At 47.2% G+C, this 20,566-nt stretch overlaps 1 protein-coding gene across 1 annotated transcript in view; it reads left to right on the top strand.

Annotated features, from left to right (window-relative positions):
* Positions 1 to 20,566, top strand: part of SLC39A4 (solute carrier family 39 member 4) — a 44,860-nt gene that overhangs the window by 5,223 nt on the left and 19,071 nt on the right. The window contains 5 exon segments of the mRNA XM_083516689.1: positions 8,321 to 8,605; positions 10,774 to 10,978; positions 12,201 to 12,526; positions 14,572 to 14,743; positions 19,114 to 19,286. Coding sequence (XP_083372815.1) covers positions 8,321 to 8,605; positions 10,774 to 10,978; positions 12,201 to 12,526; positions 14,572 to 14,743; positions 19,114 to 19,286 — 1,161 coding nt within the window.

Raw genomic sequence — 20,566 nt, forward strand, 5'->3', positions numbered from 1 at the left:
GCGTGGGGGGTGCAGGGGGGGCCGGCCGCACCGGGCGCAACATCTGGGGGTTAGGGTTAGGGGGCGCAAATCCACGGGTTAGGGGGCGCAAATTACTTGCCTTGCCCCGGGTGCTGACAACCCACGCTACGCCACTGGGGAGCAACATTGCTGTTTGCTAGAACCTGCCTGTGATCCTGTGCCAGACCTTGCCTGGTTTCCTGCCTTGGCCCTGTTGGACTGACTCCTCGCAGAACCCTTGGATTCGGGACCAGACCTGGACCGCGTTACTCTGGCTACCCGCAGGCCCAGCACAATGGATGAGCTTTCATCTGATCCAGCAGTCAGGCTCTCCCGAGCTCCTTCCGCCTTTGAAGCTTTTCACCCTGTGATGTGGTCAGTGCAAAGGACTTCTGTTTCTTTTTCTGCTGGAGCCACTTTGCTGCATCATGTTCAACCTGCAAAAAAGGCTTGGCGGTTGTGTTTCACCTCAGACACCACCGCAGCCAGCAGAGTGGAGAAGTTGAGCTTCACCTTTTTTTGGCATGAACCAGCCCGCCCCCTGCCCAACCTGGCACCTTCCAGGTGTTTAGCGCTACAACTCTCATCACCGACAGCCAGAACATGATGGAAGCAATAGTCCAAAACATCTGAGAGGCTTTTTAGCTTCTTAGAGATTCTTGCAGAGGAACTGACCCTGGGAAGGTTAAAAAGGTAAAGAAGAAGAGTTTGGATTTGATATCCCGCTTTATCACTACCCTACAGAGTCTCAAAGCGGCTAACAATCTCCTTTCCCTTCCCCACAACAAACACTCTGAGGTGAGTGGGGCTGAGAGACTTCAAAGAAGTGTGACTAGCCCAAGGTCACCCAGCAGCTGCATGTGGAGGAGCGGAGACGCAAACCCAGTTCCCCAGATTACGAATCTACTGCTCTTAACCACTACATCACACTAAAGGTAAAAGGACCCCTGACCATTAGGTCCAGTTGTAGTCAACTCTGGGGTTGCGGCGCTCATCTTGCTTTATTGGCCGAGGGAGCCGGCGTCCACCTTCCGGGTCATGTGGCCAGCATGACTAAGCCGCTTCTGGCAAAACAGAGCAGCGCACGGAAACGCCGGTTACCTTCCCATCAGAGCGGTACCTATTTATCTACTTTCACTGACGTGCTCTTGAACTGCTAGGTTGGCAGGAGCAGGGACCGAGTAACAGGAGCTCACCCCGTTGTGGGGATTCAAACCGCTGACCTTCTGATTAACAAGTCCTAGGCTCTGTGGTTTAACCCACAGCATCACTCGCCTCCCTCTGGGAAGGTTAAGCCTAGAGAAAAGTAGGGACTAGGAAAGCATGGATTTCCTTCAGGTTCTCTTCCCAGATATCTCTGGAACTTACGGTAAATTAGACTTTGGGCCCAGCTACTATCCTCGTCAAGCATGTCTCTGATCATGCACAAAGTCCATTTCCTTGAATGGCCACAGATTGTTCCTATCCATGAGTTGAAGTAAACGGCATTAGCCCATCGAAAGTGACAGCTTCCAAGCAGAAAGGAGACCCGAGACTGTTTCTTATTAAGAAACCAACCACCATTGCATTGCTTGACCCCAGAATGGCCAAGTCCAAACCCCCAGGATCCAGATTTTCACAGAGCCAGCCTTTGAAAACAGGGAAGCGGAGATAATAGAATCATAGAATTGTAGAGTTGGGACCCTGCGGGGTCATCTAGCCCAACCCGCTGCAATGCAGGGATCTCAACTAAAGCATCCACGATAGATGGCCATCCAACCTTCAATGAAGGTGGGTCCACAACCTTCTGGTGGACTCCGTAGCGTTCTGCTATTGAACAGCTCTTACCATCAGAAGGCTCTTCCTAATGTTTTGTTGCAATCTCATTTTTTGCCATTTGAATCTGTTGGTTCGGATCCTGCTCTCAAAGAGAACAAGGGTTCTCAGGATTCTTTTGGGGGACAGGATTTTTTTGGGGGGGCAGAACCAATGTGATTGGGCAGTTAAGTATTCCTATTGTTTTACTTGATTTCATGGCTTGCACATAACTTCTGTTTGTATCCTGCCCTCGATGACCAGCTCTGTCTTCCCACTTCTGTTCCCACCCCAAGCCTCCATTCACCAGAAATTCTTTACCTGTTACAAGCAAATGCAAAAACCCGTGTAGGGCCCTCAGGTAAACCCCAGAGGCTGTGTGAAATGCCTTTATTATGAGGATTAGTTTAGGAACGGGATCAAGGAGGAGGAGGCAACTGTTTAGGGTGGTGCCCATTTTTTAAATGCATTTATTTTGCATCTCCTGCTCATCAAAAGCATTCAAATGCCCTCACCCTTCCTTTCCCCTTTGATCTGTTCCTTTGCAAAGGAAGGATGAAAGGGCCTCAGCTCTTTGGGTTGTCTTAGTTACCCTCCAGCAGGCTCAGCTGGAGACAGAGCCCAGCAACCTTCAAATCAAACCACAAATACAGAGGGGAGTCCCTAAGGCAGTTGGATGGTGCCTTGATGAGGGTGCTCATCAATGGTTCCTCTTCATCCTGGAGAAGAGTGACTAGTGGGGTGCCACAGGGTTCTGTCTTGGGCCCGGTCTTATTCAACATCTTTATCAATGACTTGGATGATGGACTCAAGGGCATCCTGATCAAATTTGCAGATGACACCAAACTGGGAGGGGTGGCTAACACCCCACAGGACAGGATCACACTTCAAAACGACCTTGACAGATTAGAGAACTGGGCCAAAACAAACAAGATGAACATTAACAGGGAGAAATGTAAAGTATTGCACTTGGGCAAAAAAAAATGAGAGGCACAAGTACAAGATGGGTGACACATGTGAAAAGGATCTAGGAGTCTTGGTTGACCACAAACTTGACATGAGCCAACAGTGTGACGTGGCAGCTAAAAAAGCCAATGCAATTCTGGGCTGCATCAATAGGAGTATAGCATCTAGATCAAGGGAAGTAATAGTGCCACTATATTCTGCTCTGGTCAGACCTCACCTGGAGTACTGTGTCCAGTTCTGGGCACCACAGTTCAAGAAGGACACTGACAAACTGGAACGTGTCCAGAGGAGGGCAACCAAAATGGTCAAAGGCCTGGAAACGATGCCTTATGAGGAACGGCTAAGGGAGCTGGGCATGTTTAGCCTGGAGAAGAGGAGGTTAAGGGGTGATATGAGAGCCATGTTCAAATATAGAAAAGGATGTCACATAGAGGAGGGAGAAAGGTTGTTTTCTGCTGCCCCAGAGAAGCGGACACGGAGCAATGGATCCAAACTACAAGAAAGAAGATTCCACCTAAACATTCGGAAGAACTTCCTGACAGTAAGAGCTGTTCGACAGTGGAATTTGCTGCCCAGGAGTGTGGTGGAGTCTCCTACTTTGGAGGTCTTTAAGCAGAGGCTTGACAACCATATGTCAGGAGTGCTCTGATGGTGTTTCCTGCTTGGCAGGGGGTTGGACTCGATGGCCCTTGTGGTCTCTTCCAACTCTATGATTCTATGATTCTATGATTGGCTGAGTGGGGCTTTGAACCCTGGTCTCCCAGGTCTAAAGTCCAACACTGATGTTCACCAAGCAAACAGAAACACATAGTTCTTCAGTGAGTCTCCCCACAGCCTGCGCCCAGCAGAATAGGAATTAAAGGGGAATCTGCAAAAAAATATGGCTCTGCTGGGAGGGATGTCTAGAGGTTAGCATGGTCCATCCTAGCAGTATGTCTGCATCTGGAAATAAGATGCGGAGGTGACAGACAGGGGCGTAGGAAGGGGGGGTGCAGTGGAGACGGTCCGCCCCAGGTGCCATCCCAGAAGGGGGGTGACAACACCCCCCCCAGCGGATCGCACCGCCGTGCCGCTCCGGATGTAGGAGCAGCTAGCTGAGCCACTGGTGACAGAGGAGAAGGAGCCTGCGGATCAGGCCAGCTGCCCATTTAGTCCATTTGATGAGGAGGGACAGGATAGCGACAGCGTGGCAGAGTGATTAGAGCGTAGGACTTAATGTGCTTCACAGGGTTGTTGTGAGGGTGAAATGGCAAGGGGGAGGATCTTGTAACAACAACAACAATTTATTATTTGTTCCCCAGCCACTCTGGGTGGCTTCCAACAAAGATCAAAAATATATTAGAATGTCACACATTAAAAACTTCCCTAAACTGGGCTTCCTTCAAATGTCTTCTAAATGTCTGGTAGTTTTTCTCTTTGACATCTGGTGGGAGGGCGTTCCACAGGGAGGGCGCCACTACCGAGAAGGCCCTCTGCCTGGTTCCCTGTAACTTGGCTTCTCGCAGTGAGGGAACCGCCAGAAGTCCCTCGGCGCTGGACCTCAGTGTCCAGGCTGAATGATGGGGGTGGAGACGCTCTTTCAGGTATACTGGAACAAGGCCAATTAGGGCTTTAAAGGTCAGCACCAACACTTTGAATTGTGCTTGGGAATGTACTGGGAGCCAGTGTAGGTCTTTCAAGACCGGTGTTATATGGTCTCGGCGGCCGTTCCCAGTCACCAGTCTGGCTGCTGCATTCTGGATTAGTTGTAGTTTCCGGGTCACTTTCAAAGGTAGCCCCACGTAGAGCGCATTGCAGTAGTCCAAGCGGGAGATAACCAGAGCATGCACCACTCTGGCAAGACAGTCCGCGGGCAGATAGGGTCTCAGCCTACGTACCAGATGGAGCTGGTACACAGCTGCCCTGGACACGGTTTAACCTGTGCCTCCATGGACAGCTGTGAGTCCAGAATGACTCCCAGGCTGCGAACCTGGTCCATCCCCCCCCCCTTTCCCCATTCCCCATCAAACCCCACCGAGACATTCCTCAACTCCTCTCTCTGATTTCTCAACCCATGTCGCTCTCTGCATATTATAAAACTATTTCCATCCTTATATTATCTATCTACCGTGTTACCAAGCACTAAATTTGTGTATGTTTATTCAAAACCTGCCAAGGAGTCCAATTCATTTCGTTGTCTTTTTAAATACTTTGTAAAAAGTTCCCATTCTTCCTTGAAGTCACAGTTGTCCTCATCTCGCAGTTTGTATGTCAGTTTAGCCAATTCTGCACAGTTCATCAACTTCTCTTGCCACTGCTCCTTTGTTGGGGTTTCTTCGTTCCTCCATCCTTGTGCTATCAAGACTCTTGTCGCTGTTGTGGCATACATGAATAAAGTCTTTGTTTTCCTTGGCAGCTCTTGTCCTAAAATCCCTAACAAAAATGCCATAGATAGCTCTTCTCTCCCGTGAATTTGTCTACCCCTCTTTTTAAGCCCTCCCGAGTTGTCAACCGTCACTGCCTCCTGTGGCAGAGAGTTCCACAGTTCAACCCTGCACTGTGCAAAGAGGTATTTCTTTTCCTGCTGCCTCGTATTTCACAGTGCGGAGGAGACATGCCGGCACCCAGACAGAAGTTGGACGTGTGCCAGGTTGCGAGAGACACAGAGAGAATGACTCTTTGTACTCTCTGCCAGCGTCACGCTCGGGAGTACACAGGCGAGAATGTCAGGCTCCAGGTGTGATCATGCACACCTTCCCCTGGGGTGCCACCCACTTTGGCACAAATTGAGGCACGCTTGCCTTGGGGAGGAAGGCATTCCATTCCTGGAACGATAGAGCTATAGCAGTTTCGGCCGGCGCAGTGATACTGTAGTGGGGCGGAAAAACTGCAGAAGTCGAATTTATTTGGAACATGACTACATTCCACCTATTTCAAGAAGAAATTCTCGATGGGTAATAATCAAAAGCAACAAGATCCCCCTAGGGCAGGCATCCCCAACCTTTGGCCCTCCAGATGTTTTGGACTACAATTCCCATCATCCCTGACCACTGGTCCTGTTAGCTAGGGATCATGGGAGTTATAGGCCAAAACATCTGGAGGGCCAAAGGTTGGGGATGCCTGCCTTAGGATTGCCATCTGACCAGGTCTGGCCTGATCCTATGCCATTCACGGCCAGCTGACCTGTAGAAATTAGCAAGGCAACCTCTTTGCCGTGTCAAGAGTGACAGAATTCCTGCATTCCTGCACTCACCTGACTTATTCAATCAGGGGGGAAATGGATCCCATTCGCAACCAGTGGTACCACTGTCCTCTGATTCCTGGACCATTCGCAGGCCGGATTTAGAAGGCAATTGGGCCGGATCCGGCCCCCGGGCCTTAGGTTGCCTACCCATGGTCTGGACTAAGGATTCTGAGCTCCTGTGTTCTGATCCGATATGTCCAATCACAGAATGTTTCAGGATTTGGGCCTCTGCCATTGGCCCTTGAACTCTGAGTCGTGATTCGCAACTTGGAAGTTTAGCCAGCCAATCACGTTGGGAGTGGGAGTGGCCCAGGCTTTCAGAAATGTATATAAGCATTTGCTTTGCCCCTGTTTCCCAGTTATGTCGTTCAGTAAAGGTTCTTGTTATGTATTGAAGTTCTCACCCTGGGCCAGCAGGGGGATACTGTAGATAGTTATGCAAATGAAGGATCGAAAGTGACATTCAGTGATTGGATAGTTTGTATGCAAATGAAGGCTCGAAAGTGACGTTCAGTGATTGGATAGTTTTAGAAAGTTGCAACAGTTACGATTGTTCTGGAGCTCTATATAAGCAGGCTGACTGAGCTCCTCAGTTCAGTTCTGTTCCAGCTTACAAATAAAGAGCTGTTTTGGAAGAATCGCTGTGTCGTCTGATATGTTCGCCCCCAACTTAACAGTTCTTGCTGTTATCACTGTGCCTTGCCTCATGGGAACCCACCTACACTTCACTGGCATTTGGGATCAGAGTTTTCTGGGTCTGGATTTTTCTTGTCCTAAATTAAAAAGAGGAAAGGGGGTGCCTCTGCCTATTATTATTATTATTATTATTGTTGTTGTTGTTGTTGTTGTTGTTGTTGTTGTTATTTATACCCCACCCATCTGGCTGGGTTTCATGTGATCTGGCCCCAACCAGACCTGACAGAATAGCTTCAAACAACTGGCAACTTCCTAAACTACCTATCCAGGCTTTGCAAACAGCTCAGCAATCCTTTATCAGCACCAGGGCAAAAGCCAAGGACTCCATGGTTTGTCTCAGCCCAAAGCTATCCAGACCCATCTAGTTGCAGGCTGAGCAGCCTAGTGAGAGCTGGGTTCAAATCCCACGTGAATCATTCACCTCTTATCTGGTGCTGATAACACCCAAGAAATTCACTTTTATTAATGTTCTGTCCCCTGCACTCAGAGGCCCTGATTCAGCTGATAGCTGCAGGAAACAGAACGCTAGGTGCAATGGATCTTTGGCCTGATCCAGCCTTCCCCAACCAGGTGCCCTCCAGAAGTTTCAGAGGAGCCACATAGCTTCGAGGCCGCTTTACTTTCAAAAAGTTCTTTTATTTTCATGTCAGCGTGTGCAAGCTTCGGAGCTACACAGCACTCGGCGTCAGATGTCGTTTATTTATTATTAAATGTGTCCACCCATCAACAGAATAATTTGGGCAGCTTGCAACGGAAAAACGAACAAACACCATAGGGTTTATTTTTAAAAAACACAATAATGAAAACCAAATCTCCAAATGAATCCGAAGTTCAATGTCTAAAATCCCTGGTAGAGGACAAGGCTCCTGAGATCGCGTTAAGGGTAGCCAAATTCTGTGCGATTGCCATAAAACTTAGGGAACAAGCTATGCTATCATAATGATTAAGGTTTTATTTTTTTAAAAAAAAATATTTATTGCAGATTTAAAACAGAAGAAAGATTAACAAACATACATAGTGCCATCACCATACAGTCCAGCAAAGAAAGAACAGAAAAGATTTACAAAGTAAAAAGAAAGAAAGAGAAAAAAAAATGCATAAAAATCAATTTGTCCATAAATCATATTTCCATAAACTTTGGACTTCCTCACATCACCTTTTCCTATGTTCTCAGTCATACAGTTATAAACAGCAATTTATTACCTTATTTCAAATCATATTAATAGTTCTCGAATATTATGTCCCCAATTATCAATATTTTTATCATATATTAAACCAATTAACTTAAGCATAATATTATCTCAAATATCATCATTATCTTATACATCGCTTACTCATATCTCTCATAATGATTAAGGTTTTAAATGATAATTTTAGGTTATATGTTAGTGACTAAGTTTTAATTTATATATTTTTAACTGTTGCTATGTCTGTATTGTCCCTGTTACACCTAATTGCAAATTCAAATGTATCCCTATCGTGTTTTATGATTTCCTTGATATTGTATGTGGGCTGGAACTGGTCTGGGACCGAAATAATAAAAAATCAAATAATGAAAACCATAAAAATCTGTGCAAAAATAACAAATTGTCCCCCTCTTCTCTCTCTCTCTCTCTCTCTCTCTCTCTTTCCCCCTTCCAGTGTCTCTCTGCTTCGGATATTTTTACACTCACAAAGGGAAAAACTCCCAGGGATGCCAACCTCACATCCTCGGAGCTGTTGCCGTTCTCCGCTGGCCTGGTCTACTACCTCTCTGACCCCATGACAGCTTGCCAGGCTGTGGCGGACGGAGACTGGGTGGCCAAGGTCCGCACTTTGCAGAGCGAATTCTTAGAGGGGAATCCTCCCGCTGAGCCTGATCGAGAGAAGGTGGCCGAGCTGATGGGGGCCGTTCAGAGAAACATCCAGGAGAATGAAAGAAGTGAGGTAACAACAACAACAAAATTTATTTCTACCCCGCCCTTCCCGGTTCAAAATCCGGGCTCAGGGTGGCTAACAACAAATTTAAAACAATTATAAAAGCAGCATAAAATACAGTACAGTGGTGCCTCGCAAGACGGAAAACTCGCTAGACGAAAGAGTTTTCCGTTTTGGAGGTGCTTCGCAAAACGAATTTCCTATGGGCTTGCTTCGCAAGACGAAAATGTCTTGCGAGTTCCTGCTGGTTTTTTTCCCCTTTCCCCCCTTTTTCTAAGCCGCTAAGCCGCTTATCAGCTGATCGGATCAGCAGATAAGCCACTAAAAGCCACTAATAGCACTAATCCGCTAATCCGTCAATGGGCTTGCTTCGCAAGACGAAAAAACCGCTAGACGAAGAGAATCACAGAACGGATTCTTTTCGTCTTGTGAGGCACCACTGTATAAAAACATGGATAACAATAGCATTCAAAAATTAAAAATAGATTAGATAATCCCCAGGGCTAGCTGGCTGAATTGGTCCTACTTGGGCCAGCGAGGAGACCAGGGGAGAATTACCTGTGGGGTCTCAGAGCGGGTGATCTTCATAAAAGGGGAGGGAAGGGAAATAAAAGATCAGGCTGAATTCATATTAAAGGCCACACGGAATAGCTCTGTCTTACAGGTCCAACGGAAGGAGGTTAAATCCTGCAGGGCCCTGGTCTCATGGGACAGAGCATTCCACCAGGTCGGAGCCATCACTGAGAAGGCCCTGGCGCTGGGGGAGGATAGTCTGACTTCCTTAGGGCCTGGGACCTCTAAACTATGGTTATTCATAGACCTTAAGGTCCTCTGCGGGGCAGACCAGGAGAGGCAGTCCCATAAACACGAGGGCCTAAGAGAGGTAACACCTGGGAAAGGATCTGCTGGCAGGATCTACTCCCATTCCAATTAAGAACATAAGGAGGAGCCCAGCCTTCTGTTCTCACAGTGGCCAACCAGCAAGCAGAATTTGAACACTAGAGCAACTCTCCCCTCCAGGGACTGGGCTTCAGAAGCATTGCTGCCTCTCAACTGTGGAGGCGTCATAGAGCCATGCTGGCTAGGAGCCATCGATAGCCCTCCTCCTCCATGAATTTGTCTGACCCTCTTTCAAAGCCATCTAGATTGGTGGACATCCCTGCCTACTGTGGCAGGGAGTTCCACAGGTTAACTGGGTGCAGTGGGACAAAGGCCTTCCTTTCGTCTGCCCTGAATCTGACAATATTCCATTTCACGGGATGTCCATGAGTTCTAGGGTTGTGATACAGAGCAAAACATTTCTCTATACACTAAGATTTTAATAAGTTTATAATTAACATGTAGCTTAATGTGCAGACCAGTTTTCCCCACATTGGTGAGTTTCAGGTGTTTTGGATTACAACTCTCACCTAGCCAGGTCAAACTCCATGTTTTTGAGAGATGCTGCCAAGACGAATTTCCTGATAAATGGTGATGCCCGTTAAAGGAAAACCGTAATTAAAATGCTGGCATTCCCCTTGCCTTGCCCTGCCATTGCCTCCTTGCCTCCTGTGCTTGTGAGAGCCGCACGGTGGCATGGAAATTAGACAGCGAAAGCTTTTCCTGTCTTTTCCTGATGGGGTAAAGTTCTACCTATTGGATATCTGTCTGTCACACTATAATTAAGGAGGGGAGAGCTGGCAACTCTAATCTTCTCTACTGTTAATCATCTGGCCTTTGATGGCAAGGAAGAGGAGGAAGACTGAACTTGATAAAGTTCTAGGTGGGAGCAGTTAAAAGCTAGTTAAATACGACAAGGCCAACTTTCTCGTCCTCATTGCTAAGACAGAAAAGCCTCAAGACACACAGGCTTTTCTTATTGCTCCCATCGCTAAATTCCCACACTTCCATTCCCTTTTCACGTCCTTCTCTCCTCCACTGCCACCCTCTGTTATTCCTCTGTCTCGCCATTAAATTAAGTACATCGCTAGACATTCTGCAGCCATGGGTGTCAGGGTGGCTTACAAAATAAAGCACAAATACGTAGCTGTGATTCCTGCTTTGCAGCAGGTTGGACTAGATGCCCCCTGGGGGTCCCTTGTAGCTCTAAAATTCTAGGATCCTGTGAAATAAATTGCTCGGCTGAGCCGCCTCAGAGACTCAGCCTGTCGCCTGACCTGCTCTCCTCTCCTTCCCAGCCCTGCGCAGGAGTGGACCAGATCCTGGAGAGCAGCGCACGCATCTCCAAGCAAGTAGCCTCGGAGCCAGCTGGGCGGGTGCTGGCAGCCGTTGCCTACCATGCCCTGGCGGGGGGCTGCTTCCATGCCCTCCCCCCCGAGCACTACTTTGTGGAGTACATCTTTGGGCTCTATGGCAACAAGACTCACAACCTCACCTTGGCAGGTAATTTCATCCCACTGGGGTTTTTTGTTTGTTTTTTGAATTCGACAGTGTTTATTATACAAACCATTAGAAGTAAATTTAGGTAAAGGTAAAGGGACCCCTGAGCATTAGGTCCAGTCGTGGCCGACTCTGGGGTTGTGGCGCTCATCTCGCTTTACTGGCCGAGGGAGCCGGCGTACAGCTTCCGGGTCATGTGGCCAGCAGGACGAAGCCGCTTCTGGCGAACCAGAGCAGCGCACGGAAACGGCATTTACCTTCCCACCAGAGCGGTACCTATTTATCTACTTGCACTTTGACGTGCTTTCGAACTGCTAGGTTGGCAGGAGCAGGGACCGAGTAACGGGAGCTCACCCGTCGTGGGGATTGAAACCGCTGACCTTCTGATCAGCAAGTCCTAGGCTCTGTGGTGCATGTAGTGCAAGCTCTGTCTTGCAGGCCCTGCGGAAAGATGTCAAGTCCCGCAGGGCCCTGGTCTCTTGTGACAGAGCGTTCCACCAGATTGGGGCCACGGCCGAAAAAGCCCTGGCTCTGGTTGAGGCCAGCCTAACCTCCCTGTGGCCCGGGACCTCCAAGATGTTTTTATTTGAAGACCGTAAGGTCCTCCGTGGGACATACCAGGAGAGGCAGTCCCCTAGGTTCGTGGGTCCTAGACTGTATAGGGCTGTATAGGTCAAAACCAGCACCTTGAACCTGATCCTGTACTCCACTGGGAGCCAGTGCAGCTGGTATAGCACTGGGTGAATGCGATCCCGCAGAGAGGACCTCGTAAGGAGTCTCATTGCAGCATTCTGCACCCGCTGGAGTTTCTGGGTCAGTCTCAAGGGCAGCCCCACGTAGAGTGAGTTACAATCCATCTTTGGAAATACACCCGGGTGTGGCGTAGCTACCAAATGCAACAGACAAATGTCAAAAGCTCAGCTGGGGACTCTGTGAGAGTGCTATTGAGACATTAACAGTGCAGTCTCTCTAATCCATGTCCACCGAGAAATAAGTCCTGTTGAATTCAATGGGCCTTATTCCCAGGTAAGTGGGGGTTAGGATCGCAGCTGAAGGCTGTGAGCCTGAAAGTCCTTGGCTGCTGGTGCTGCTGCTGCCACCAGCTCCGTAAGTCTTTGATAGAGAGTGTGCAAAGAGCTCAAGGAGTTGGGTTGGTGGTAAATCCACCTGGCAGTGATGCTGAGGGCATCTGGTGAGATCAGGGCCTCTTCTGTGTTTGCAACAGGCTTGACCAGGCTGATGGAGCAGCTCAAAGTGGGTCCTGAGGCGTCCCATGCAGGACACGACCACGGGGAACCTGGGCACGAGCACCCTCACGATGACCACGCACTTGGCAGCCACCACGACCACTCGCACGAGGGCGCCACGCACGATCACCCTCATGATCATGGTGACCACGAGGGTCACGATGACCATCACCACGGCAATGACACTGACCACCACCATGGCGATGAAATGGACCACCCTGGAAACCGGACGGAGAAGAGCATGGCCCGGCGAAGGCGGAGTCTGCCTGGAACGGGAGAGCAGGACGCAAACGTCTGGGATACGGTGAGGAGCGTTTCTCCCCCCCCACACATAATATTTATTATTTTCAGTAGATAAACATAGTAAAAAAAGAAAAGATTAACAATAATAAAGACAAACAAAAAATAGGAGAAAAAGAGAAAAAAGATACATACAACAAATTACCACTTAATTAATTAAAATTAAGTACCATCCATCTTCATAAACATAATATTTGACTTCCTCGAATCTCTTCCATCCGAATTTCTTAGTAATTATATGTAGCATTTTCCAATATCAGAGTTTCCAAAGACCATATCACAGTCCTAATCATATTACATAGCTTTCCTTATCGTACATTTTCTTATTTATAAATTTAATTCCATTTTAATCCTAGGCCTAATTGTTTCTTTCAAGTGGTTACATATCTTTAATATTACAATATTTATAATAAATATAGTCTTTAAATTTCTTCCAGTCTTCTTGGTGTTCCTTGGTGAGGAGCGTTTTCTGTCCCATCACAAACATCTAAAGAGAGGGACCTCTTGGTGGTTCAAGGGTAGGAGCTGCTCAGGAGTGCCAGTTTGGCCCTGCAACCATGGGTGCCCAGAGACGTGGATGCCATGCAGCATGCATGGCCCTGGCAACAAAATTTATGGGTGCCTGGCCCCTTCATGGGGAGTTGTGTGGGTGACCAGGGAGTTGGCACCTATGGATCTGCTAGATAGCAACCATGATCATGTTGCTCGTTACTTTCCCATCCCTGGTCCAGGGCTCCCTCCTTCTCTTCATGTTCCACAAGGGAAAGGAGAATTTGACTTAAAAGTCTCGTGAACGTCTGACGTGATGAAAGCTGGCACAAAAAGGCTTTTAAATAAAAACTGAATTAATTTCCACATGGTGTGGAGTCGGAGAGGGATGTTGCCTTGCCCTCCGTGCATCAGGTGATGTTGGAAACAGGTGGTTTTCTCATGAAGGGCAGAGCCCAGAGGCAGATGATGAAATTCTTTTCCCACTCCATGTGTTTCATCAGCACTTAGACAAGAAACTGAGAACAGGACTCTGATTGTAGACCAGTGGCGAGGGGTCTGTGTGCATTTGTGTTCTGTCCATTAGGATTGCCGTCTGGCCTGCTCCTATGCCATTCAAGGCCAGATGACCTGTAGAAATCAGCAAGGGAACCTCTTTGCCATGCCAAGCGTGACAGAATTCCTGCATTGCGGGGGGCTGGGCTGGATGACCCCTTGAGTCCCTTCCAACCAATTCTATGGTTCTAGAATTGAAGTGTAGATGGGTCCCACCAGGCAAGGCACAGCGATAACAGCAAGAACCTTTATTGAACTACATAACTGGGAAACAGGGGCAAAGCAACTGCTTATATACATTTCTGAAAGCCTGGGCCACTCCCACTCCCAATGTGATTGGCTATCTAAACTTCCAAGCTGCGAATCACAACTCAGAGTTCAAGGGCCAATGGCAGAGGCCCAAATCCTGAAGTGCACTGTGATTTGGACATCATGTATCGAATCAGAACACAGGAGCCCAGAATCTATAGTCCAGACTCAAGCTCAGGCAAACAGACCACGGAACACATAACAGGAATCACCTGGTTCCAATGGCTACAGATCAAATGGATGCAAAAGACATGGTGATAGGGGCCATTTATAACAACAACAACAACAACAACAACAACAACAACAACAATTTTATTATTTATACCCTGCCCATCTGGCTGGGTTTCCCCAGCCACTCTGGGCGGCTTCCAACAGAACACTAAAATACAATAACCTATTAAACATTAAAAGCTTCCCTAAACAGGGCTGCCTTCAGATGTCTTCTAAAAGTTTGGTAGTAGTTGTTCTCTTTGACATCTGGTGGGAGGGCGTTCCACAGGGCGGGTGCCACCACCGAGAAGGCCCTCTGCCTGGTTCCCTGTAACTTGGCTTCTTGCAGCGAGGGAACCGGCAGAAGGCCCTCGGCGCTGGACCTCAGTGTCCGGGCTGAATGAGGCATTTGAAGAACTGGCAACCCTAGTCTCCTTGGGATCTCCTTGTGGCTCACTCATCTGGGGGGCATGTCTTTATTTCCAGGTCTGCCTCAGCCCCAGTGACCTGTTTGAGATTTACGGGATCGACGAAGGCGCAGGAATCTCCAGCCCTGATTTCAGCCGCGTGAGCCCAGCGCTGGTGCAGCAACAGCTGAGCAAAGCCTGCTCTGCCCCCCGGAACACCCCTGCCGATGGGCGACTCACCACTGCGCAGAGTGAGTCCACCCATCCTTAAAAAGAAACTGGTCTCTTAAGCCAATTAGAAAACAAATTGCTGAGTCCTGTAGGAACCTGTCCAGTTAAAGGTCTGGGCTTGAGGTCCTAAGGCTGCTTCTGTGTAAGATGCCCAGTAGCTTACTGAGACATTCCCAAAGCAAAGGAAGGGTTAGACTCTGATTAATAACACACAGAGGCTTGAGCCAGCAAGACTCTGGGAGGAGTGCGTATAATAATAATTCCTGTCCACCCTCCGGCCCAGGTTGTTTTATTCACAAAAGAACTTTTATTCACAAAAGAACACAAAAGCATCAATAGGAGTATAGCATCTAGATCAAGGGAAGTAATAGTGCCACTGTATTCTGCTCTGGTCAGACCTCACCTGGAGTACTGTGTCCAGTTCTGGGCACCACAGTTCAAGAAGGACACTGACAAACTGGGACGTGTCCAGAGGAGGGCAACCAAAATGGTCAAAGGCCTGGAAACGATGCCTTATGAGGAACGGCTAAGGGAGCTGGGCATGTTTAGCCTGGAGAAGAGGAGGTTAAGGGGTGATATGATAGCCATGTTCAAATATATAAAAGGATGTCACATAGAGGAGGGAGAAAGGTTGTTTTCTGCTGCTCCAGAGAAGCGGACACAGAGCAATGGATCCAAACTACAAGAAAGAAGATTCCACCTAAACATTAGGAAGAACTTCCTGACAGCAAGAGCTGTTTGACAGTGGAATTTGCTGCCAAGGAGTGTGGTGGAGTCTCCTGCTTTGGAGGTCTTTAAGCAGAGGCTTGACAACCATATGTCAGGAGTGCTCTGATGGTGTTTCCTGCTTGGCAGGGGGTTGGACTCGATGGCCCTTGTGGTCTCTTCCAACTCTATCATTCTATGAACTTTTTACACAGTGTTCGTAAGAACCAATCAGACTTCCTCTGAGCATTTCAAAACCCCCACGTGGGGACAAAGTCAGATCAGAAGAAATTCTTTTAACGACAAAGACTACTCTGAACATGCATACACAATCTGAGAGTAAATAAAAGAGGAAGCAATGCTTTTTGGAAACTACGGAGGTCATAAACAGCAATAAACAAGAGAGGACGGAAGGATGGCAAGGAAAGAGTATTTACCAGCTCCTTGTGAACTCTCTTCCTGGCTCTTAAGATCTATCTAAAGATTAACAAAACCAAGGAAAGTTACATCAAAGCTAACTATCATTTTTCATAGAATCATAGAGTTGGAAGAGACCCCAAGGGCCACCGAGTCCAACCCCCTGCCAAGCAGGAAACACCATCAGAGCACTCCTGACATATGGTTGTCAAGCCTCTGCTTAAAGACCTCCAAAGCAGGAGACTCCACCACACTCCTTGGCAGCAAATTCCACTGTCAAACAGCTCTTACTGTCAGGAAGTTCTTCCTAATGTTTAGGTGGAATCTTCTTTATTGTAGTTTGGGTCCATTGCTCCGTGTCCGCTTCTCTGGAGCAGCAGAAAACAACCTTTCTCCCTCCTCTAGGTGACATCCTTTTCTATATTTGAACATGGCTATCATATCACCCCTTAACCTCCTCTTCTCCAGGCTAAACATGCCCAACTCCCTTTTTATGGCCCAGGATGCCTGATGAAGCAACTGGCCTGTGTTTAGAATGCTGATATGTGCCTGTCAGGCAGAGAAATAGGACAGAGATGCAGAGGTGTGGATTGATCAGAAATCATATCAAATTGTCTCAATCCCAGTCAACACAATGCTTTCATTGCTGACACAAATGGCTTGCTCCATATTTTTTATATTTCCTCATAGCAATCCTACCTGATCACTACAGCTGACAGCTGTCAAGAGAGCCATGCCATGGAAGGGGCTAAAAGACATTCCACTTCCACAATGGCTCTGCTCTTCTTCCGGCAGCTGGGAATTGCAAGCGGGAAGAGTCCTGGTCTTGCTTGTGGACTTCGGGATGAATAAAAGAAAGCATTTCTTAACACAAGGCATAGTTAAGACTGTGGAACTCCCTCCCACAAGGGGCAGGAACGGCCACAACTTGGATAGCCACAAATTCATGGAGGAGGAGTGGGTTTTTGATGGCTACTAGCCAGGATGACTGGGCTCTGCCACCATGAGTATAAAGATAAACTGTAATTGCATTAGCCAACGGCCATGGCAACATAAAACAAGCAATATATACAAATAAAAAGACAGCAATGGGTAAAAAGGGGAATCAGATGACCAAGATTATCGTTCAGATAGTGGCCCTTAAACTCACTGCACCCTCGATAAACCTAGCATCCTTTGCTGTTGTCTGATCATTTTGATCTGATAAAAGAAAGAACAATGTGGCCTCAGATGGGCGGCCTGGGATGGTAAGTAAGAGTGGGGTGATGATCTCGTTCCTCAGATTTTTATAAAGGGGACAGGACAGGAGAGCGTGAGCCACTGTTTCCAGACTGCCATCTCCACAGGGACAGAGTGGTTTCTCTGTTGGAATCTTTTGGTATCTGCCCTAAAGTACGGCAGAGGGCATCACATCCAGTCTGGCCAGTGCGAAGGCATGTCTGTATTTTGGGATAATTAATTTATACAAATATGGTGCCATATTTCAAACTGAGAAGGGGGAGTTCCGCAGTGGCAGTGAGTTCCGCAGTTTAAAACTGCGCGGCATGATTTTATCTGTCCTGCATCTTCCAACTTTCAGCATTGGATGTCCACAAATTCTAGAGTTAGGAGGGAGAAAAACTTCATCCGCTTTCTCCGTGCCACACATAATTTTATAAACTTCTGTCACGTCACTTCTGACTTTCCTCTCATCCTAAGCTAAACCTTCCCAATGGCCTCCATGCCTCTCTGCCCAGTGGTGCTTCGACAGACTTCTTTCCCCCTGTGTCATTCTTTTCTTAAGATTTTAATTTGATTGAGAGTATTACAGTGAGTTAAAGTCAATATGAAATAAAAGGGGAAAAGAAAAAGGATATATAAAAAACATTTTAAAAGGCAGAGGAAAACAACAATAACAAAATAACAATAAAAAGTTATATAACTATGTAGTAGTAGTAGTAGTAATAATAATAATAATAATAATAATAATAATAATAATATAATTTTTATTGATACCCCGCCCTCCCTAGCCAAAGCCGGGCTCAGTAGGTGTTTAAGCAGATAAGCTTATTGTTTCCCTCAAGTATACGTTGGTTCGTGGTTCACAATGGTTTTGATAATAGCATAATCTTCCTCTGACAGCGATGTCTTCATGGGTTGCAAGAGATGTCCTGCCATCTATCCATTCATCCAAGGGGGCAATATCTTTATCCTTCCAATATATTAATATCGATCTTCTTGCAGATATAAGGGCCCAGAGAATCCATTTATGCTGACCAATAGTCATGCCCCATATGTTAGGCATATAGTTTAAGACGATGATAATATTAATATAATAATAATAATTTATTATTTATACCCCACCCATCTGGCTGGGTTTCCCCAGGCACTCTGGGCAGCTTCCAGCAAAATATTAAAATACAATAATTCATCAAATATTAAAAGCTTCCCTAGACAGGGCTGCCTTCAGATGTCTTCTAAAAGTCGGATAGTTGTTTATTTCCTTGACATCTGATGGGAGGGCGATTCACAGGGTGGGCACCACCACCAAGAAGGCCCTCTGCCTGGTTCCCTGTAACCTCACTTCTTGCAATGAGAGAACCGCCAGAAGGCCCTCAGAGCTGGACCTCTGTGTCCAGGCAGAACGATGGGGGTGGAGATGCTCCTTCAGGTCTACTGGGCCGAGGTCGTTTAGGGCTTTCAAGGTCAGCACTACATGAGACACACCCAGGGGTAGTAAGAATGAAGGCCCTCTCCAGGAGTTATGTGTGGTGGCTGGGGATTGACAGAGAGATAGAGGCCTGGGTCAAACACTGCCAGGCCTGCCAAGAATCCCACCTTCGTCGCCAGTGAAATATACTCGGAGTCGAGAGTGGATTTCATGCTCTTTATTCGGCTCATATTGGTGAGGAGGAATAGAAGTTCCCCCAGGATGTCTGCTTTATATACATTATTTACACAATGGGCCCCATGTGATTGGCTAATTCTGGGACTCACCTGTAGCCAATCAGGTTGCGGATTCACTTCCACCTGGAGCTGGATTGGGTGGCTCCTGTGGACCAATCAGACTGCTGCTTTCTGGATCCTATTGTTCTAGGGCCAATCAGACTGCTGCATTCTGAATCCTATTGTTCTAGGACCAATCAGACTGCTGCATTTTGGATCCTATTCAACTCAGTACAGAACACCAACACTTTGAATTGTGCCCGGAAATGTACGATGTCATCTTCTATCTTCTGAGACATACGTTTAACTCTTTCCCCGCAACCCCTCATTGCCCCTCTTCCAGAATACATCTACGGCTCGCTGGCGACCCTGCTGATCTGCCTGTGTGCCCTGTTTGGCATCGTCGTCCTCCTCTGCACCACCTGCATCAGCGCCTACCAGTACGTGATCCAGCTCTTCGTCAGCCTGGCGGTGGGATCCCTCACTGGGGATGCCATGCTCCACCTCATCCCCACGGTCAGTTCACACGGCGGGTGGGGCTGTTTCTGGCTTGTGCTGAGGCTGCGCTCTCTGGGCAGGTGTGCCTCAAGGTGTGCTGGCAAGAGCATCCATTTGCAGGTGTGTGCAGCTGCACGTGATCCAACCTTTCCCTTAAAAAAAACATTTATTAAGTTTCGATTTTATCACCTTTAAACAAATCCTTATTATACTCATTACACATCTGCTCAATCGAGCTACGACTTCCCTCCCTCCCGTCTCATGGTTTCCATAATTCATTATTGCCTCATTGTGTAGCGTTCCCAAAGCAAGGAAGGATTGGACTCTGATTAATAAAATACACACTGTTGTAAATAAAAATATGCCCTTTTCCCTTATTGGGTATCCAAGAGCCCATATAGAGTCCTTACATAGGTTCCCTATTGGTAGGAGAAAATAACAGAGGCCAACCAGAGAATATTTGAGAAGCAAAGCAGCTAGTAAGCCTGATCTTTATTGATCTGTTGCAACAGGGTGCTCCCCTCACACGCAGGAGAGGAAGAGGACCCCCAAAATTGCTGTGCAAGGGCTTATAAAGACTTTTTAAATTCCCATCCTCTAGATCAAGACCACCCCCAGAAACATTATGCATACATCACAGAAATTTTAATGTTGTTTTTCTCCTGTCACAGTTTATCTCCTGTCTGGCAAGTTACTTGATTGGATTGCCTGGGGAGCCTGGCCATTCTTTTGTAGTGGTAAAATACTTATTTCCTGGGCCAGGTCACAGGCTCACACCTTATTCAAACAGACATATCCTTGAGACAGGATTTGTGAGGAAAGAGACAATGGGGAGGCTTTTCCAGTTTAACCTTGCAGAGAAAGGATTTGGTCAGTTTAGGAATCAAAATGGTTCCAGGTTGGTCTTCCTGTGTTGATCTATGTATGTGCAGTTATGAACATTACCATATATCTAAGACCATAAAATTCCTATCACAACACAAGGCTTGACCAGCAAGACTCTGCGAGGGGTGCCAATAATAATTCCTGCACCCCTTGGCCCAGGTCATTTTATTCACAAAAGAACTTTTTACACAGTGTTCGTAAGAATCAACCAGATTTCCTCTGAGCATTAAAAAAAAAAAATCCACGTGGGACAAAGTCAGATCAGAAGAAATCCTGTTAACTACAAAGACTACTTTGAGCATGCATGCATATCTGAGAGTAAATAAGACAGGACTAGAGGAATGCATTCAGGTCATAAACAGGCAGGAAAGGAAGGAAGAATGGCAAGGAAAGAGAATTTACCATCTCCTTGT

This window comes from Podarcis liolepis (genome assembly GCF_965112155.1).
Source record: "Podarcis liolepis genome assembly, chromosome: 8".
Taxonomy (NCBI): Eukaryota; Metazoa; Chordata; class Lepidosauria; order Squamata; family Lacertidae; genus Podarcis; species Podarcis liolepis.